The sequence below is a fragment of the Bos indicus x Bos taurus genome, chromosome 18 (genome assembly GCF_003369695.1).
Source record: "Bos indicus x Bos taurus breed Angus x Brahman F1 hybrid chromosome 18, Bos_hybrid_MaternalHap_v2.0, whole genome shotgun sequence".
Taxonomy (NCBI): Eukaryota; Metazoa; Chordata; class Mammalia; order Artiodactyla; family Bovidae; genus Bos; species Bos indicus x Bos taurus.
This window is the reverse complement of record NC_040093.1, coordinates 19416569-19432202: the sequence shown is the minus strand read 5'-3', so window position 1 is coordinate 19432202 and position 15634 is coordinate 19416569. Positions and strand designations below refer to the sequence as shown.

General features: G+C 55.0%; 5 protein-coding genes across 9 annotated transcripts; 2 read left to right on the top strand and 3 right to left on the bottom strand.

Moving 5' to 3' along the window:
• Window positions 1-387: 387 nt before the first annotated feature.
• Window positions 388-2908, bottom strand: IGFLR1 (IGF like family receptor 1). 2 transcript variants are annotated; one of them, XM_027514340.1, is made up of 5 exons: window positions 2820-2908; window positions 2189-2410; window positions 1547-1731; window positions 844-1231; window positions 388-761 (listed from the first exon to the last, which is right to left on the bottom strand). In XM_027514340.1, the coding sequence occupies exons 2-5, from the start codon at window positions 2343-2345 to the stop codon at window positions 415-417; spliced, it is 1077 nt and encodes a 358-aa protein (XP_027370141.1). In that variant the 5' UTR covers window positions 2346-2410; window positions 2820-2908; the 3' UTR covers window positions 388-414. The 2 variants fall into 2 exon arrangements, with proteins under 2 accessions (XP_027370141.1, XP_027370140.1); XM_027514339.1 differs by lacking the exon at window positions 2820-2908 and having other exon boundaries at window positions 2189-2481.
• U2AF1L4 (U2 small nuclear RNA auxiliary factor 1 like 4) lies at window positions 388-5445 on the bottom strand. 2 transcript variants are annotated; one of them, XM_027514356.1, is made up of 12 exons: window positions 5261-5371; window positions 5029-5116; window positions 4838-4888; window positions 4564-4630; window positions 4432-4481; window positions 4259-4357; window positions 3952-4085; window positions 3735-3830; window positions 2189-3380; window positions 1547-1731; window positions 844-1231; window positions 388-761 (listed from the first exon to the last, which is right to left on the bottom strand). In XM_027514356.1, the coding sequence occupies exons 1-9, from the start codon at window positions 5362-5364 to the stop codon at window positions 3296-3298; spliced, it is 774 nt and encodes a 257-aa protein (XP_027370157.1). In that variant the 5' UTR covers window positions 5365-5371; the 3' UTR covers window positions 388-761; window positions 844-1231; window positions 1547-1731; window positions 2189-3295. The 2 variants fall into 2 exon arrangements, with proteins under 2 accessions (XP_027370157.1, XP_027370158.1); XM_027514357.1 differs by lacking the exons at window positions 388-761; window positions 844-1231; window positions 1547-1731; window positions 4838-4888 and having other exon boundaries at window positions 3110-3380; window positions 5261-5445.
• PSENEN (presenilin enhancer, gamma-secretase subunit) lies at window positions 5402-6861 on the top strand. Of its 2 annotated transcripts, none has more exons than XM_027514408.1 (4): window positions 5402-5599; window positions 5771-5885; window positions 6301-6405; window positions 6593-6861. In XM_027514408.1, the coding sequence occupies exons 2-4, from the start codon at window positions 5825-5827 to the stop codon at window positions 6730-6732; spliced, it is 306 nt and encodes a 101-aa protein (XP_027370209.1). In that variant the 5' UTR covers window positions 5402-5599; window positions 5771-5824; the 3' UTR covers window positions 6733-6861. The 2 variants fall into 2 exon arrangements, with proteins under 2 accessions (XP_027370209.1, XP_027370208.1); XM_027514407.1 differs by having other exon boundaries at window positions 5452-5599; window positions 5733-5885.
• Window positions 6862-8090: 1229 nt separating this feature from the next.
• On the top strand, window positions 8091-12994 carry LIN37 (lin-37 DREAM MuvB core complex component). The gene is made up of 9 exons (XM_027514366.1): window positions 8091-8328; window positions 10851-10926; window positions 11112-11162; window positions 11484-11513; window positions 11594-11679; window positions 11767-11933; window positions 12477-12617; window positions 12705-12778; window positions 12866-12994. Exons 1-9 carry the CDS (start codon window positions 8295-8297, stop codon window positions 12945-12947), a joined length of 741 nt encoding a protein of 246 aa, XP_027370167.1. The 5' UTR covers window positions 8091-8294; the 3' UTR covers window positions 12948-12994.
• Window positions 12995-13046: 52 nt separating this feature from the next.
• HSPB6 (heat shock protein family B (small) member 6) lies at window positions 13047-15634 on the bottom strand. 2 transcript variants are annotated; one of them, XM_027514385.1, is made up of 3 exons: window positions 15367-15634; window positions 14235-14357; window positions 13047-14123 (listed from the first exon to the last, which is right to left on the bottom strand). In XM_027514385.1, the coding sequence occupies exons 1-3, from the start codon at window positions 15562-15564 to the stop codon at window positions 13950-13952; spliced, it is 495 nt and encodes a 164-aa protein (XP_027370186.1). In that variant the 5' UTR covers window positions 15565-15634; the 3' UTR covers window positions 13047-13949. The 2 variants fall into 2 exon arrangements, with proteins under 2 accessions (XP_027370186.1, XP_027370185.1); XM_027514384.1 differs by having other exon boundaries at window positions 13051-14123; window positions 14202-14357; window positions 15367-15618.

Sequence of the window (15634 nt, the reverse complement as noted above, 5' to 3'; positions counted from 1 at the left end):
GGGGTCTGTGAAGGCTCAGAGCTAAATACAATACCTGTTCTGGGTTAGAATTGAATTAAGTCCTTGTGGATGAACTCTCGCTGGGGAGCAGGGCCTTTTCTTAGAGGGGACCCTGGTTGCCCAGAGGTAACCCACAGCTGGTCTTGTGAGGTGGGATTGGCCCATTCCGTGGGGGTGGGATTAGAAGGGGAATCGGGATGTCTTAGGTTTTGGCCCAATTAAGACTTCAGGGGTGGGGAGCGGCATGCAAGATCCTAGTTTCCTGACGGGAAATCAAACCCAGGCCCCTTGTAGTGGAAATGCAGAGTTGGAACTACTGTGCTGCCAGGAATTCCTAATTCATACTGTTTTAAGAGGGCTCTTCATGAGGCCTGGAGACAGCAGCACTTACTTCAATAGAAACTTGATTGAATACTAGGCCAGGCAAGCCCCTGATGAGCCAAGTTTGGACAGCACCTGCAGTGCATCTGCCCTCCCTATCTGGGCCAGGTGTGTGCCAAGCTGGCCCAGAGAGGCAGAGGGCTCCCGTGCCACCACCATCTCAATCAGAGCCCTCAGAGGTGAGCGACTGGGCCGCAGTGAGTAGGCGAAAGTGGACCAGGCAGCAGGCAGTCCGTATCTTGCAGCCAGGTGTCGAGTGGTGCCACAGGCCATCCTCCCACCTGGCCCAGGCTCAGGGTCTAGCAACAGGATCAGCTCCTCCAGCACCTCCAGCTCATCCAGGAGGCGAGACAGGGGCTGCGACTCCAGGCTTGGCATCTCTGGGAGACAAAGTGAGGAGTGAGGTAGGGGGAGTTCAAGCTTCCAGTCCACCTCCCCATCCTTGGTGTATCCTCAACTAACCCCTGCCTAGGAGTGGAGACAGAGAGACCTCCTTCCATGAGTCCCTTGCCTCTGAAGTCTCCAGGGAGGCTGGAGAGGACAAGTGCAAGAAGCGGGTGTGGGTGTCAAGGTCGCTGCAAACCAAGCTAGGATATGGGTGTTGGACTGCTTTCCCTTGGTCGAGGCGACGGTGGTGCCTTTGCAGGGCAAGCAGGATTATGGCTGAGGTCACGAGCAGAACCAGCACTAGGAACAGGGCAAAACTCAAACTCGGCCAGGCTTGCTGAGGGGCTTTGTGCTCAGAAGTCCACGAAACACTGGGAATCCCTGGTGAGCTGGGCTCTTGGGAGCTAAGGATGCTCGATTTTCCAGGTGTCAGTGGGCAGGGCTCTTTGTTAGGGACAGGCTTCTGGAAAACAAGGGGTTGGAATAAAGTGCGAGGCATGCCCTATTTCTGAATCCTCAGCACAAACCTCTCATCCTTACATCCCTCAATGGGTCCACATCCCCGCCTGATCCAGCCCCCGCCCCCCGCAACCCCCGACTCCTTTAACCCAGGCAAGTCATCTCCAGATACCATGGCCCCATCCCTACCCTCTTCAGTTAAGCTACTCCCCTTCCCTTAATAAGACCCCACCCATCCGATCCCAAGTCACGCCTCCAGTTCTCGCCCTGCTCCTTCAAGCTGCACACCTGCCCAGGCCCTCTAAAATCTAAGCAGTACCTCTCGGCAGGGCCGCCCAGTTCCACCGCGGCTCCCCGAGGGAATGGGTGCCGTTGCTCCGCCGCCACAAAGGCTACATAGCTCCGCGCTGTTGCGATTGCACTGTCCAGGAGGACACTCTTGGAAGGGGTGCATTACGTGATTGCCAGCATCATCCAGCCCGCAGTTTTCCGAAAACTCTAGGTCTGGTGGGAGAGAGTCTCACGTGCTGTTGTCAAGCCGGCCTTCTCTGCGCTAGCTACGCCCTTTCATCTATGCCCTATCCTTGCAGGCCCCGCCCCTTGTACGGTACTCACCCAACCTATCAGCGGACGTGTCCACCTCTATCCCCGCCCCATATTATCTCAGGCAGCCTCCCAACCCTCTCTACCCAGGCCCCGCCCCTTAAATTGTCCCGCCCACTTCTTCCTCATTGCTCGGTTCCCGCCTAATGGGTCACACACCTTCACCTTGACCTTAACCCACACATCTCCCTTCGTCGCAGGCTTAGCCCCCATCCTCACTTGTCTACGCACAACCCACCGCCCCTACCCCGAAGCAAACCTCACAGGCCTTTGCACACAGACCTCGCCCCTCCCCTCGCCCCCATCACCCTTTAACTCCGCCCGAACATATGCAAACGCCCAGTTCCCCGCTCCTCACCCGCGCAAGGGGGCGGCCCGAAGCGCTGCAGGCAGCTGCCGCAGCACCGGTTGTCAGGGTTCCAGTACTCGAGGCGGCCGCAGTGCTGAGAGGCCTCCCAAGGCGCCGCCTGGGCCAGGAGCAGCACAGCAGTCGGGAGGAGGCGTAGGGGCCCCATCCGGGAGGAGCCTGCAATCTGGGGGCCCCTGACCACACGACTTCCTGCACAGCGCTTCTGCCGCACTTGCCAGGAAACCGGGGCAGAAGAAGGAAGCAGTGGATGTGGAGGCATAGGATCCTCAGTCCCCTTCAGAAGCCAGGAATCTATCCCCCAGCCCCTAGTCCAACTCCTGGCCGGTTATCAGAAAGGCCATAAGGCCTTTGAGATCGCTAGAGCGAGAACTCTAGAGCCAGATTGTGTGGATTTACAACCTATCTCTGCCATCTTCCTGCCCTCTTTTCCCATCTGTAAAATGGGATAATAATAGTAACCTGTCTCATAGGGTAACTGGAGAAGTAAAACTATGAGTGAAAGTAAAGCATTTAGAACAGTATCTGGCATAGAATACCTACTTCAATCGCGGGCAGTGGGCATGGAGGACCCAATCCTCACCCACTACACACTCCCACCCAATGCCCAGCAACCCCTTACCTTAGTTCCTAACCATAATCTCCTCCAGATTAGGAGTCCTCCAACCTGCTGCAACCAAGCATCTCCCTCGAGAGTCATCAGCCAGATGTGAAGTTTCCAGCACAAAGGCAGCCCCACCTATCCAGTCCCACTTGGGGATTTCTGGGACCCTGGGTGTTCTGCTTTTGCATCTGTTGTTGGAAGTTCCTTGGCTGAGGTTGTGGCCAGAGCCCGGACCCACTTCCCCTTTTCACCAGATGTGGGGGTGGAAGGAAACCAGCCCACAGCAAGGCTTAAGCTAACAACAAAGCTCTAAACCCTCAGTATAGAATTTTATTAGGGGAGGGGCAATAGAAGTTCCCTGTGTTGAAGGTGTTACATCATGGAGACCCGGAGTCTGGAGAAGATGTCACTGGGAAGTTAAGGGAACTTTGAGGAGGTGTCCTGGCCAGGAACATCTGTGCCTGCCAAGGGTGGAGGGCAATGGGGTCAGGGGCTCAGAAACGGCCATGCCGGTGGTCTGGAGACCGTCGTCGATTTCTTTCTCGGGGACGGTGGCCAGTATGGGACCTTGGGGGTGACCTGGGGACATAGAGAGGAGGGTTAGAGCCATAGGGAATGGTGTGCAGATACTCCAGTTCAGCCTCCCTGCTCAGGGATAAATCATGGCAATTGATGAAGTAAATAGTTCCTGGGGGTGGCCTCAGGATAGGTGCATAGGGGCTAATCTCAGGACTGGAGATCGAGGATGGACTTGGGTTTGGGGTTCAGGCTGGTTTAGGGGTTGAGACTTAGATGCTGACCTTCAGATGGGGCTGAGGGCTAGTCTTAGGGCTCAAAAGGCTTGAGACACTTATTGGGGCATAGGATCAGATTCATCTCAGGGTTCAGGGGGCTTGGGGTATGAGAAGTCTTGGCAGGCTGGTCCTGAAATACCTGCGCCTGGGTCCCCGCCCGTAGAGCTGCCGCCGGAGGTCTCGGGAAATGGGTCGCAGGTGCATGAAGTTGCAGAAACCACCGCGGGTACATTCCCTGGGTAAAGGATAAAAACATGGATGAATGGATGGATTAGGCCACTGTCACTGAAAGCCCCCTCAACACACAACAAAAGCCTGGGAATTCAGGTGCCCATCCCACTGCTGTACTACCATACCCCATCTCATACTGCCGACAGCACGACTCCCGGAAATCGGTGACGGGAGACAGCTCAGCATGCACAGCTTGCCCGTTGAACCAGCGGTTATTGAGCTCAACCACTGCCCGCTCTGCATCTTCCTCACGCCGAAACTGAGGAAAAGTCAGTCAGGGTGAACAATCAAACTCAGAAATCTTCAGAGGATTAGCTAGCAGCTCAAGGGCTGGATGGCTTTTAGTGATGGACCTCAAGCTGCGAGGCTTCAGTGGTGACCTTTAGGCACTGAAATGCCTTCACTTCTGGGCTCTGGGGGGACAGCAGGCACCTTGACATAAACATTGCCCACGAGGTGGTCCCCCAGGTTGTCGCACACATTCATCTCTTCAATCTCCCCGTACTTCTCCTGCAGTTCGGTGAACACTTCCTGTGGAAGATTAGGAGGAAATCAGCTGAGCTCCCGGCTCACGGTAAACTCAACCCACCCCCGCCAACCCTCACCTCGAAGAAGTTATCATAGTGTTCTTGCACCTCCACGTCGCTCACGTGACCTGGAGGAGGGGGCAGGGTGGAATCAGGGGGCGGCCTGCTGGGGGCTGTCCGCCCTGCCCCCAACACCGGCCGCTTACTCACAGTGAGATCCGTCTGCGGTTTGGGCGGTGTTCTGTGGATTCCGATACAGGTTGAGCAGCACTATGGTCTGAACAGAATTTAAAAGGGGCAGGGCCTGAGCTCAGAGGGCGGGGTTATGTGCGAAGGGGTGGGATATGAAGGTTGCGGGTGAGACCTCGCAACAGAGAAAAAAGCATAAACATCTTGCGTGCCTCAGCAACGCTTGTCCCTCAGAGAACCAGAAGCGGGGGTATCTAGCAGTGAGGGATAGCCCAGGGGTGTGGTCTGTACGTACGGGGGCGTGGCCAAGTTCCTGGGAGAAGAGCCTGAAGGTTGGGGGAGGAACCTGTAGAGGTCCGACAAGAAAAAAACCGGGCGATAGGGTGGGCCCTAGAAATCCGGAAAAGGCGGGACCTCGTGATGATGGACAACAGAAGGGGAATGGCCAGGAGGCGTTAACCCCCCAGGCTCCGCGCCGCGTCTCACCTGGCTGAAAGTCGGCTTGTTGTGAAGCCGGGAGCACCGGTCCCCGTGCCGGCAGGCCCCGATCTTAAAGTAAAAAGAGCAGTTAACCCTGAAAGAGGTGCAAAGACAGAGGTGAACCGAGGGCCAGGGAGCTGGACACCCCAGAAACACCGATCCATGCCGCCCAGCCACCAGGTTGCCAAGTGCCCCGTCCCCGGCCCCCCGAGGGGCCACTCCCTACACCCATTCTCACTTGTCCTTCTCAGTCCCGAATATCGATGCTAAATATTCAGCCATTTTTACCCAAACCCTCCAACTCTGTCTGCTATTTATGTCATTTCCGTTGTTTAAAAGCATTGGGAAGTGTAGTTCGCTGCCTCCGGACACTCAGAAACTCCCTAGTGCGCTTGCGTGATGGAGGCTCGCACTCTCCGCACAGGCTCACCCAGTGGAGTTGCCTGAAGACGCATGCGCGCGGCGTTGCCTCACCAAAAAAACTACAATCTCCAGAGAAACTTGGGGCATCTCGCGCAAAAGTCCGTGGTTGAAAGTGGCAAAGGGTCCCAGACCGGAGGAAGTTAAGACTCCACTGGTGAGTCGGGGGTCGTTTCCGCACCCAAATAAACATAAAGAGCGTCTCAACACAGTCAGCTTGCTGGTGGGGCCAGGGGTGCCCCTCTTCCAGAAAATCCACCCTTCAGTTTCTCTCCCTTTTGTCCTAATAGGGGCGTGGTTGTTTGTGATCCTTGGATCTGTCACTTAGGGTCAGGACTTGGGTCTTGCCCCAGACCCTCGGAAGACCGGCCCCAGCGCAACTATGAACTTGGAGCGGGTGTCCAACGAAGAGAAGTTGAACCTCTGCCGGAAGTACTACCTGGGTAAGGGCCGGTATCCTAGGGTACCCGAAGAGAGGGGGCGGGACTAGAGCGCCTGATGGAAGAGGGTCTGGGGGCCTGGGTTCTTGGGTCCAGAGGATGAAGTGGCAGGGGACGCCGATTCTTTGGTCCCAAGAGAGGAAGGGCCTGAGTCTTGCTGAAGGAGGAGACTGGGACCTCAATTTCTGGGTCCCAAAAGAGAAATGTTGCAGGGGCTGGACTCCTGGTTCTGACAAAGAGGTAATTGAGGACTAGGATTCTTGACTCCCAGGGAGGAGCCAGGATTTCTGAGTCCCTGATAGCAGAGAGATCATTTCACTTAGGTTGTGGGAGAGGATCTTCCTACTGGACCTTTCAACAGGTGGGTGTTGGGAGGATCCTCATTTCTTCGTGTCCCAATCTTTTTTCTTCTCTTTAGGTGGGTTTGCCTTCCTGCCTTTTCTCTGGTTGGTCAACATTTTCTGGTTCTTCCGAGAGGCCTTCATTGTCCCGGCATACACGGAGCAGAGCCAAATCAAAGGCTGTGAGTCCAGGGCACAGATGAAGGGAGGCCATCAGGTGTAAGGAGGGGGGACTCAAGAAGCCCTGGTGGGAGGGCATGACAGAGGGTCAAGAATCCTGGAACTTTGTGGAAGAGAAGAGAGGGCCGGTCTCAGGGAGACCACAGAGCAGGTGGAGGCCAACCTTTCCCTTCCTGTTCCCTCTTACAGATGTCTGGCGCTCAGCTGTGGGCTTCTTCTTATGGGTGATTGTACTCTCCACCTGGATCACTATCTTCCAGATCTACCGGCCACGTTGGGGCGCCCTTGGGGACTACCTCTCCTTCACCATACCCCTGGGTACCCCCTGACAGCTTCTGTATAGGCCTGAGGACCAGGATGGGCTCCTCTACTCCAAGCCCACTCTCAAGCCCTTAAGACTTGTTCCTGTCTCCTATGTTCTCTGCTGACATCCCCCAATAAAGGACCCTAATTCTCAATATTGACTTCCTGGGATCTTTTGGAGATTGAAGGATAAGATGATTTGGGGTGTTTGTTTTTTGTTTTTTTTTGCCCGCCATGCACACACCTTGTGAAATTTTATTTTCCCAACTAGAGATTGAACCCAGGCCCTCTGGGCACTTGGCAGTGAGAGCATGGAGTCCCAACCACTGGACTGCCAGGGAATTCCCTAAAATAATTATTAATATTCAGGAACATTTATTGGTTGCTTACTTTGTATTAGGCTTAGTGCTTCAAACATGATGTGCATTAGTTTACTGTATACTACTCATAACTCTCAAAAATAGGAAACTTCTTGCTTGGGAACACTCTTTTACAGATTTGGAACCAAAAAAGTAAGAGTACTTCCATTAGTAGGGGCTGTTATCCTGTACTGGTAGTATGTGAATTCGAAAATATTTACTTTTCCACTGGGCTTCATTATTCTCATCAGAAATGTGGATCACAACACTACCCCCTAGAATTCATCTGGGCCAAGGCACATGTGGTAAACGTAAGTTCCCTATTTTCTGAAGGAGACTGTCTGTAGCAATAGGCAAGTATTCAATTGCTTTATTAGAGACGGCTTCCTTGACCATCCTATTTAAAGTTTCAGTCCCCCTCCTGGGTACTCCCCATGTCTCTTTCAGGCTATATTCTTTTTCCTATTACATTGCATTTAAAATGTTCTGCTTGTTTATTGTTTATCTTCCATTCTCTATAAGCTCATTAGGGCAAGGATTTTTATCGTTTTGTTCACTGCGGTGTCCCCAGTACCTAGAGAAGTACCTGGCACGCTAATATTCGCTAAGTGAATGAGGCTAAACTTGAAAAGAGATTAACAGGGAGCTAGCTGGCACCTAGCGAGTGCTCAGTAAGAGGGAGCCCCGCCTAACCCCAGATTTGTTTTCCTCTTAGGGATAAAGAGACTTGCACGGTTAAATAAATCCTGTTCAATAGCTAAACTGATGTTACTCAAAGCTTCTAACTCTCCAAGTTCTAAGCAGCAGCCTCGCGATGCTCTGATCCTTCGTTTCCCACCATGCGTTACTTTTACCGAGTCTCGGAAGTTAGAACCATGTCCCAGGAAGAGCCCCGGGATGTCGTTGGTTTGTTTCCGGAAACCAGGCTCTAGGAAGGTGGGACTGAGAGCTGGGAGCCGACACCGGCAGCTATTAATTGGCCACGATATGGGATTGACGGTTACACTGACTAATGGGAACAAAGAACTGCCGAGAGGGCCCGCCCACAGAAGGAACAGGAGGAGGTGGCGGCATCCGCGTCCGTCGCGGCCGGACACTGCTCAGGGCGGCGGACTGGCTACACATGAAGCTTACCTTTGACCTCTCCCCGTCTGCCTCCGGCCTTGACTTGTGACATTAGGCTCTTTTGGGCTCCCCTGGCCCAGCTACCCAGATCCCAGACCCCAACCATGTTCCCGGTGAAGGTGAAAGTGGAGAAATCAGGTGAGGATCCCAAGGTTGGGGGCAGGTAAGGGAGCCCCATTAAACAGGATTATCGCGGTAAGGTGGACTGCGTGACTTCTCCCTGCAGCCCATATGACTACCGCTGTCAGGCATCGATCGAGCGATTCTGGCCACCTTGATACCCTCCCGAACTGTGTTCAGGATAGGTTTGAGGCTATGGTGGTGGGCTGGCAGTGTGGTGCAGTCCCACATGGGGAACCCGAACTGTGTGACTCCAAGAAGGACTCTTTTCTTGGCTCTGCCTCCATTTCCCCCTTTCTGGCAGTGGTCTTGAGTCAAGCATTATGCTGATCACCTGAAGTACAGGAAAGCTTTTAATCTTTGCACTCACTGTATCCCAATAATCCTAGGGGATTAATAATTCCTATTTCCTAGGAAGTAGGAAATATAGATAGGGAAACTGAAGCTGAGAGAGAGGAAGTCATTCTGGTTTTGGGCCAAGCTGATGGGAACCCAGGGCTAGCATGTTATGGGTGGTGGGAGAGACCTGGAATCCAGACCAAGTAAAATGACCTGAGATAGTAAATGCTATAAGTGGTCAATAAGAAAAAAAAAACAAGAGAAGGTAAGGAGATCAGGAGTGAGGCAAGGTGAGGGAGAGAGTGATAAGTGAGGGAACAGCAAATCTGATGAAGGAAATGGCTTTGAAATGGCAGAGAAGTGAAAGATTTCTCTGACATGTTCAAGGGCCAGCAGGGAGGCTAGAGTGGCTGGAGCAGAGCAAGTAAAGTGAGGTAGAAAGGTGAGGAGATGAGAGCAAAGAGGTGAAGGAGCGGGGCAGATCTTGTGGGCCCAGGTTATGACTTTGGCTTTTGCTCCAAGGGCAATGGGGAGCCAAGGGAGGGTTTTGAACCACAGAGGAAGTCTTTACAAGATGCCCCCTCCAACTGCCAAAAAATGCCCCAAAAATCGTGGGTGGAAGAGTGAAGGGGGTCTGACCACAAATGAGGGTGTTGAGGAAGGAGTAGGCAGGGTTATGGAAGCCTGTGAACACCAGGCTGACCACTAGGACTCTGCCTCAGGGGGCACTGCAGAGTTCTGGAGCATTCTAAGCAGGGAAAGTTCGGGATCAGGTTTGGCTTTAGGAAGATTCCCTTTGGCCACCTTGTGAAGGGTGAATCAGAAGGGGAGACCGAGGCTGGGGGCCCAGGGGGAGGAAGGGACATGACAGATAGACTAGGGAGGTGGGAGAGGGGAGAGACCCTCAGGAGACAAGTAGACAGGTTGTGGGGTGGGCGGGGAAGGGAGAGCAGTGACCATGTTGAGACCGAGAAAAGGACTGGGTGACAATAGGGATATCCCTGAGATGGCAGTCCAGGAAAAAAGGATACATTTAAGAGACACTGAGGCCAGTGTGGGACCCAGTCTGTGGAAGGAGCCTGGGGGGATGTCCAGGGGGAAGTGTCCGGGAGTCCATGGGATCCCAAGATCTGAGGTTCAGGAGAGAAGCAGGGACTGGGGAAAGACACTGGGCATGATCCATACCTTGGCTCCTACCCAAGGCTCTTTGCTAGAGAATCTCAGCTGCTTCCAGCCCCACATCCCCACCCTGTCTCCTCTGAGTAATGTCTCCTGGCCTCTTCAGGAAGTCTCAGCGCTGGCTAGTCATGTCCCCGAGTGTCCTTCTGGGCTCTGAGCACTGGGTCAGAGCTCCTATTATTTGGAAGAGAAGAATGAACACAAGAAATGTAAGGAAATTTATAACATTATCACCTCCGTAAGTTCTGTGATGAAGAGAGGCAAACACACAGGTTCTTAGGGCCAGGCTGGGCCTGTGGCATGCAGGAAGGTGGGCCCAGATCTCATTTCCTAGGGGGAAGAAAGCCCCAAATGGGTATTTTAGGTGAAATCTTCCAACTATTCAAATGTAGTCATCTCATTCATATTTAACAGATTTGAAATAACCCCACTACCTCAGCAAACGAAGTGCATCTTGGGACTAGATTCTGCACCCAGTTTGAGCCCCTGCCTTATAATATCCACTCTGGAGCCAAATGACCTGGTGTACATCTTCAGCCTTTCAATTTTCTAGCTGTGTAACTTTGGGCAAGTAGCCTATCCTCTCTGTGCCTCAGTTTCATCATCTCTGAAATGGGGATAAAAATCATATCCACCTGCCAGGGTTGTTGTAAAAACTTGATGGGTTGATAAACATGACGTGCCTGGAACAATGCTTGGCACATAATAAGCTTTCATATACAGCATAGGTTTATTTAAACCTCAAAACAGTCCTAGCAATAGATATCATTTGGAGACCCATTTTCAATATGAGGAAACAGGCTCAGTGAGGTAAGGGATTCACCTTAGGTCACACATGAGCATGTGGGTCAGTCCTGGAAGCCAGAGCTCTTGCTCTTTAGTAGGCTCTGCCCACTATACCCTCCCAGCACGCCTGGCCCAGCCAAACGATTGGATATGCATGCCCTTCCCTGGTCCAGCAGCTGCCCACCTGGCTTGGGCCTGGGAAGTGACTCCTGCTTGGTACCCTCCCTCTTCCCCAGAGTTGGAGATGGCCAAGGCCCGGAACCAACTGGATGCTGTTCTGCAGTGTCTGCTAGAGAAGAGTCACATGGACAGGTTGGGATCTGACCCAGGACAGGGTCACGGGAAGTTGGGGGCCCTAGCGGGTTGGGACCCTCTGGTTGTGGGTGGGACCCCAGAGACTGACTTAGGAAGGAAGGGGCCCAATGGATGAGGCCACTGGGTACTTTCCCACCCTGGGCCCTGGGAACCCTGAGCATGCAGTTCTCTTCTGCTACCAGGGAGCGTCTGGATGAGGAACCTGGGAAGACCTCCTTAGACACCCACAACAAGTAAGTTTTATTGATGGGATCTGTGTCTGAGGGTTTGTGGTAGATAACTTCTTTCCTCATTTGAGCCCTGACCCCCGAGCCCCGTGCTTTCTCCATCACAGTCTTAACCATTCTTCATGTACAAAAGCCATTAAGTAGCAGAAACATAGGTCCCCTGATGATGGCACGTCAGCCTGCAAGGGGTGGGACCCAAGGCCTCAGGGTTTGGTGGGATCTCTATGAGCTCATTCACAGTACCCCCAGGGTGCTCTTTGAGGGGTTGTGAGCAGGCATTCATTTAAGGGCAAGCCTGCTGACATGACACCCTGTCTCTCCCCACAGGGATTGCTCCATCACGGCCACCGGCAAACGGTAAGGTGGCAGGGGCCCCACCAGCTGATGAGAGGTCCCTAGTCCCCACCCCGGTCCTGATGTACTCCCTCCCCACACAGACCATCTGCCCGATTCCCCCACCAGCGGAGGAAGAAGAGGAGGGAGATGGATGAGGGGCTGGCTGAGGGAGGGCCACAGCGATCCAGTGAGTAGGCGATGGCGTTCGAGGGCGGGAAGTAATTGAGGGGGCTAGGCAAGGATGTTCATACCCCTCCTACTCACCCCACTCTAGACACGTATGTGATCAAGCTGTTTGACCGGAGTGTGGACTTGGCTCAGTTCAGTGAGAACACACCACTGTACCCCATCTGCCGAGCCTGGATGCGCAACAGCCCCACAGTGCGCGAGCGTGAACGTTCACCCAGCTCACCGCTGCCGCCCCTGCCTGAGGATGAGGAGGTGAGATGGGTCCCGCCCAGCAGCCAGGGAGTGCAATGGGTAGGCAGTCACAAGGCACCCTCCCTGGCAGACAAGAATACCATGACTCCTGAATCTGGTGAGGCACACAGATAGGAACCCTTAGGCCAGGGCAAAAGCTGGAGTGCCCTAGAGCAGACAGACATGGCTTTCTGGTCTGAGAGGCAGAGGAGACAGGGTCCCTGGGTAAATAGATGTGCTCTCCAAGATCAGAAGTCACCAAGAGCTGAGAGACTGGGCAGGGGTCCTTAGGGCAACCAGGTATAGCCACCTGGTCTAGGGGAGCAGATGGCAACCCCCTGGGCTAGGAATGGAGGTCTCCATAGATGGAGGTCTCTATGCTGGGCAGGAATGATCAGGGGTCCCTGGTTTGGACAGGGGTCCTTGGAGCAGACACATGACTCCTAAGTACAAGTCCCTGGAGAAACCTTCATGTCTTTTGTTGCTGGGGAAGGTGTGAAATGTATGCCCCTGACCCTCTTCTCTGACTCTCTTGGGTCTGGTGTGGGGTCCTTGTATCCCCAGGGTTCCGAGGTCACCAACAGCAAGAGTCGTGACGTGTATAAGCTGCCTCCACCCACAGCTCCCGGGCCACCTGGAGACGCCTGCAGATCCCGAATTCCATCCCCGCTGCAGCCTGAGACCCAGGGTACCCCTGATGATGAGGTGAGTATGCTGGGCTGGCTCAGGGCCATGGGGCAGGTGTTGTGGGGTGTGAGCGTGGTCACCCAGCCTGGCTTCTCTGTCATGCAGCCCTCCGAGCCTGAGCCCTCACCCTCCACGCTTATCTACCGTAACATGCAGCGCTGGAAACGTATCCGCCAGAGGTGAGCATCCCCCCACCAGCTTGTTCTCCATGGCCTCTGCTCCAACTGCTGAGTCCTCCCTCTGCCTTCCCCCAACCCCCACTGCAGGTGGAAGGAGGCATCTCATCGGAACCAGCTACGTTACTCAGAGAGCATGAAGATCCTACGGGAGATGTACGAGCGACAGTGATGTTCCCCTATCCCCACCCCCATCCCAATAAACATTCCCCTCCTCCACACTGGTCTCCATTTGCTACAGCCTATCCTTCCTGGATCAGACATAAAGCAGTTTGCACAGCTCTAGCACATTTATTGGGGGAGTGGGCCTAGGTAGGGGATGGGGCATCAGAGAATTTGAGGAGGGAGAAAGATTGTAGGGAACTGAAGAAAGTGGCTGCTTGGTTGGGTCTTGGAGAATAAGGGGAGGGGTGTTGTGGTTGGAGATTTGGGGGTCAAGACAAAGTGACTGAGGAGTTCTGGATAGCGTGAGATATCTGTGCAGACTCTGGGGAGGAGGGGTGGGTATCTGTACAGTTTGAGGTTGAGGGTTCTGATTGGCTTAGAATAGGAGTACAAGGGTAGGGTCAGAAAAGGAGTTCAAGGATCTGGGAGTGGCTGGCCGAGGTTTCAGGTTAGAAGATGGGTTGGAGGGAGAGGGTGAGAAGTGGTCTATCTGGTTGGAATGAGGGGAAGGATCCAGAGTCTTGGGGACCAGGCCAGGATGGTCCAGGGTGAGAGGTCTGTGCAGTCTTGGACATTTGAGAAGGGGGGATTATGCTTGACTGGCCTAGGGTGGGGGCAGGGCTGTCTACACCATAATCTTTGGTGGCAGATCGGACTGAAATGGGGTGAGGGGATGTTTTTCTAGAAAAGTCAAAAGGAAATAGGGAGTTTGAAGTGGGGTTATATGCCAAGTGGGGTTGGTGGAGATGAGAGACTAGCTGAGGGATTGTGGTTGTAGGGTCTGGAAGTTAGGTGTCTGGAGATTTGAAAGCACGAGAGAGTGTGAGAGCCGGAGGGTCAGTGGAAAGTTACCAGGGATGAGTAGGTTGGAAGGTTCAAGGCACATCCCAGACTGGGTGGGCGGGTAGTCTCGGCGCGCGCTGGGGACATCTGGTTGGGCGGAGTCAGGTCGGCTTTAAAAGGGCGGGGGCGCTGAGGCGGCTTCCAGGGTTCAGGTGTGCCCTGACCCCTACTTGGCAGCCGCCCCGGGCGGCGACTGCAGTGGGGCCTGGGCCGGCGCAGGTGCGGCCTGGATGGAAAGGACGCCCTCAGGGGACAGCGCGGACGTCACGGCCGCAGGGTCCACGCCAGGCGGCAAGCGGTAGCGGCGGTGGAACTCGCGCGCAATGTATCCGTGCTCATCCTGGAGGGAGAGAGGCTTGAGAGGCTCCGCCAGGTTCCCGTAGGTGCCCCGCCCCTCCCGCCTGCGGATCCAGCCTACTCGTTCTGGCCCCGCCCCCGCCAGCGGGCTCACCGGGCGCTCCTCGTGGCGCGCATGAACTTCCACGTGGTCACCAACCACCTTGACGGCAATTTCCTCGGGTGAGAAGTGTTTCACATCCAGCAACACCGAGAAATGCCCGGGGTCGGTCGATACCTGCACACAACCTGATGGTCATCGGGCGGGGCACGGCTCCCGGGGGCCCAGCAAAGGCCCCTCCCCTCGGCTCCCCTTTGGTTCCGGTGCTGCAGCCTATCCTGGCCTCCGGAACTGGGGCGTCCCCTTTCCTACTCTTAGCCACCCAGGACCTCTTTACCCAGAGTAACTGGCATCATCCCTCCCCCTGTAGCCACCGGGGATTCCCCCTTCATCCAGGGTGATGAGGGTCCGTCCCTCGCCCTCCAAGGTCAGGGACCGCTGCCCTCATAGGGTGAGGCCTGCCGGCTCCCCCGGAGTTAACAACCTCGTAGTCCGTGTATCCTCCTGGGCACTGACTCCTCAGCCTCCTTCCCCTCAGAGCCCCTAGGCCCCTTACTGCTCCACCTCCGCCAGAAATCGCCAAGAAGCCTCCTCCCGGATTCTCCAGAGTCCTCTTTCTACCCTCCCGCTCGAGTTACGAGATTGCTTGAGCCCCCAGCAGTTATTAGTACTCCTCCCCCACTTCTGAGTGTCCACACCCCCCTTTCTCAAGTTGCAGGACCCTCCTTCCCCTCTGCGTGTCTCCATGAGACACACAGAGTCACCACCCACAGTCTCCAAACTCTCTTCCTCAAGAATAACAAAAAGTTTCCTCCCCTCCCCCGGAGTCACTGGGAGCCCCACGCCCTTCAGAATGACTGGGCTCCCCCTTTTCCCCAGATACCGTGGGTCCCCAGCCTCCTTCAGAATCACCAAGACACCCCTTCAGAGTGAGCATCCCCACCCATTAGGAACCCAGCCCTTACACTCCTCTGGGACGTGAGACCCTCCTCAAACCGACTGGGCCCTCCCACCCGATTCAGGGAAACGACCTCTGAGAATCCATACTCCGGCAACTCCGAAAGCCCCTCTGGCCGGACTCTCCACCCCGCTCAAAGTCAAGGGACTTTCCTTAACCCCCCTCAGGGTGACCGAGGACCCCAGCCTTGGAAGTAGTCGGGTTACCACCCCTCCCCCAGGTCTGCACCTGGGCGGTAGGCAGCGCCACGCTGGGTGCGCGCAGGTAGTATGGGGCCAGCGCGGCAGGGCAGAGCGCAGCCAGCTCGGCCTCCAGCAGCCCCTCGCCGAAGCGCTGGTCGAAGAGGCGCCCGGGAGCCGACAGCCCAGGCAAAGGGGCCGAGGCGCGGCGCAGCCAAGACGGCTGCACAGGCACCGGGATCTCCATCCTGCTCCGCCGTCGCCCTAGGCTCCGCAGTGCCCCAGCGAGCGCCGCCGCTGCTTTATAGTACGCCCTG